This window comes from Etheostoma cragini, chromosome 21 (assembly GCF_013103735.1).
Source record: "Etheostoma cragini isolate CJK2018 chromosome 21, CSU_Ecrag_1.0, whole genome shotgun sequence".
Taxonomy (NCBI): Eukaryota; Metazoa; Chordata; class Actinopteri; order Perciformes; family Percidae; genus Etheostoma; species Etheostoma cragini.
The window spans coordinates 21,359,587-21,362,807 of record NC_048427.1 but is presented as its reverse complement, the minus strand read 5'-3'; the positions used below and the strand labels follow the sequence as shown (position 1 = coordinate 21,362,807).

Here is a 3,221-nt window from a genome sequence, read left to right as displayed (position 1 = left end):
GTGTGTTCGTTTTCTAGGCGGGCATCAATGTGAACATGCGCAACACATACAATCAGACAGCTTTGGACATCGTCAACCAGTTCACCACCTCCACAGCCAGCAGGGAAATCAAACAGTTGCTGAGAGGTGAGCAGCCCTCAACAACACGTTGTGATAGTTCAGTCTTGCGGTTATGAACTGTGGATTGTAGGTCGAGGCAGGGGTAACAGTGGGCGAGGGCCAATTTAAAATTCAATACTGTGGTCGTATCTTCCTGTTTCTGTGCAGAGGCATCCAGCAATCTGCAGGTCCGAGCGCTGAAGGACTACTGGAACCTCCATGACCCCACTGCTCTAAACCTCAGGGCTGGAGATCTTATTATGGTACTTGTTTTTGTCTGTTTGTTGAGAAAGAAACTTCTCTTTTTAATGGCTGTCTTCTATAGTAAGCCATGGGTTCACTCAGCAGAATCTCTCCTGCTTCATGTCTTCCAGCTGAATTGTCAGGGGCTCCAATAAGAACTTGATTTCTATTTTTAGCCTTTGTTAGCTTTGTTTGAAAAGCAGTTGTGTATTTATATGCTGCCTTATAGATGTCAGAAGGGTAATGCATTGGTTAATAGTGCCCATATTAAAGGAGAGTTTGAAAAAATCAGAAACACACTGAAATCTAAAATCAATGTAAATCAAAATGAAGCATATTACAGATCACTGTCAATAATCAGTGGAACCCAGTTTACACACACACACACACACACACACACACACACACACACACACACACACACACACACACACACAGTGAGTGTTTGTGTGGGCTGTTGCAGGTAATTGAGTGTTCCCTAAGCAGGAGACCATAGCAGAGAAACATGCACAAACCTGCTGCTGTCGCTCTCTCAATTTGCACTAATTCATGTGTGTGCACATCTGTGTGTGTGTTTGCTCACAGCGCCAGGGTGTGATTTTTCCGGGAGCGTTGTGAGATTTCCCTTTTTCTGGTCTACAAATCCCCGGTGGGAACAAAATGTATCCCCGGGTTGAAAGCGCTGTGTTTAATGTTGACACCATGTTGTGCTATTTCACACTGAGATTATTTTCCATTGAATATTGAAGTTCATTAATAAGTGTTTTGCCATTGCTGGCTGAGTGGCTCTATATTCATGGATTGGAAAGGGGATTTAATTCTTACAGGTTTTGTTGTGCATTGCTCACGGCTGTGTATTTTGATATCTTTATGCGAGGCATCCTTGTGACATCCCAGACTCCTGTATGAACTTGTATGTTGTTGTGCGTTATCCTGTCAGAAGATAGACGTGTTTGTGTTTGTCCTCTCCAGGCATTTAGTTAACACTCACATCAAATAGACTGTGCACTTCCAGCTTATTGGTTCTCTCATTAGGGTTCTAAAAGCATGCCTTGTGGAGTCACACATGTGGCATGCAAAACTTAGAAAAAAACCCAATGGAATCATAATCAAATCAAGAAGAATCACGACATGTCAAAATAAAAGCCAGAGCAGGTTGATACTAGAAAATAAATAAAGACCGATGCCTTTAAAAACAAAATGAAGTAATAGATCTAAGTGAGCCGGGCAAGATGCACAATCAGATGGTTCTTTAAATTTTAAGATGAAATAATTTGTTTGTGATTCAGTTATGTCCCATAGTCCTGTCTAATGTGATGGTGAATGGTTGCAAGGCTAATGCTGTGTGCAGTGACGGAAGCATGCTCCTAATTTGTTGGTGTCAGGTGGTGGAACAGCACTCAGACGGCCGCTGGAAGGGTCACATCCATGACACCCAGCGTGGGACGGACCGCGTGGGCTTCTTCCCCCCCTCCGTGGTGGAGGTCCTCAGCAGACGAGCAGGTAGACAAACGGCAGCTCACACACAACATACGCATCCACTCAGACACTGGAGATGGAACTAAGGACGTTTACTTAAGTACTGCAGCTAGTGAGTAGACCTTAAGTTGAGTTTTTTCCATTTGTTGACCTCTAACAAGCTAGAACAGAAAGTGCTCTGCATACATTAATGCAGCAGTGGAATGTAACTAAGTAGACATTTTTCATGCCACTTTTGACTTCTACTCCGCTACATTTCAGAGAGAAATATTCTACTTTTTACTCCACTACATTCATCTGACAGCTTTAGTCACTAGTTACTTTAGTTACTAGTTACTTTAGTTACTCAACTACATTCATCTGACTGCTTTAGTTACTAGTTACTTACAGCTGGTTGGCTCCTTTACTCTTTCTACAAAGGGAGGATACTTCTTACTCTTTAACACTTTAACTATAATGTCCTGATGATACTTACATATGTGACTTAAGTAACATTTTCACTGCAGGACTTTTACTGTTACATACTATTTTTACAGCATGGTATTTTTACTGTAGTATATGATCTGAATACTTCTTCCACCGCTGCATTAATGCAACTTGTGTCTTAATGTTCCCTTTGCTACGGCCTTTTTGTTTTTGACCGTACTCTCCCTGGGCTCAGCTGGGTGTCAACCAGGCCAACAGGGTCTCTTCAAACCTGCACAGATTCATTGATTAGTTGTCAAAATTAAAAAACTATTTTGATAATCAGTTTGAGTAATTTTTGTGTTGTCAGCTTGTTAAACGTGAATATATACTAGTTTGTTTTTCTCTCCTCTGTGACATTTTAGAGACCAACTAATCCATTCATCCAGAAAATAATGATTCTATTAATCTGAAAAAGAATGTCACCTATTTTGTTAGTGGAAGACCACTAAGATCAAAGCAAGGATAAGTGTTTACTATATCATACTCTGACTATTAGAACTTTGTCCCAGAGCCAGAAAGGACCTCACACACTGGGGGCTGGAGCTACAGAGCGGTGTTAAAGGGGCTAACATAACCCAAGGGTTATATCTTGGCTAAGAATAAATATTCCCCCTTGTACACAGGCAGGATCTATCATGTTGGCACTGGAGGGTTCAGCATGCTTGTAAATCATCAGATTTAATCCCTGTGAATGAAATGAATATGATCCCCGTGCTTGTTTTGCAGCTGTAAAGCAATTGGCATTCAAAAAGCGAGACAAGCACAGTGAGGGGTCCAATAACACACACACACACACACACACACACACACACACAGAGACACACATTAATAGGATTACTATGGCCAGATTGCAAAGTGTCAGCTCAGTACTAAAGCCCTGTGTGTGTGTGTGTGTGTGTGTGTGTGTGTGTGTGTGTGTGTGTGTGTGTGTG

The 3,221-nt window shown here is 41.7% G+C and overlaps 1 protein-coding gene across 2 annotated transcripts in view; it reads left to right on the top strand.

The window, feature by feature from the left end:
- si:ch211-119c20.2 (caskin-2) overlaps positions 1-3,221 on the top strand; it is a 54,608-nt gene that overhangs the window by 37,531 nt on the left and 13,856 nt on the right. For both annotated transcript variants that reach the window (XM_034859853.1, XM_034859852.1), the window contains 3 exons: positions 18-126; positions 268-362; positions 1,728-1,845. In XM_034859853.1, coding sequence (XP_034715744.1) covers positions 18-126; positions 268-362; positions 1,728-1,845 — 322 coding nt within the window. The remainder of the gene's footprint in view (positions 1-17; positions 127-267; positions 363-1,727; positions 1,846-3,221) is intronic.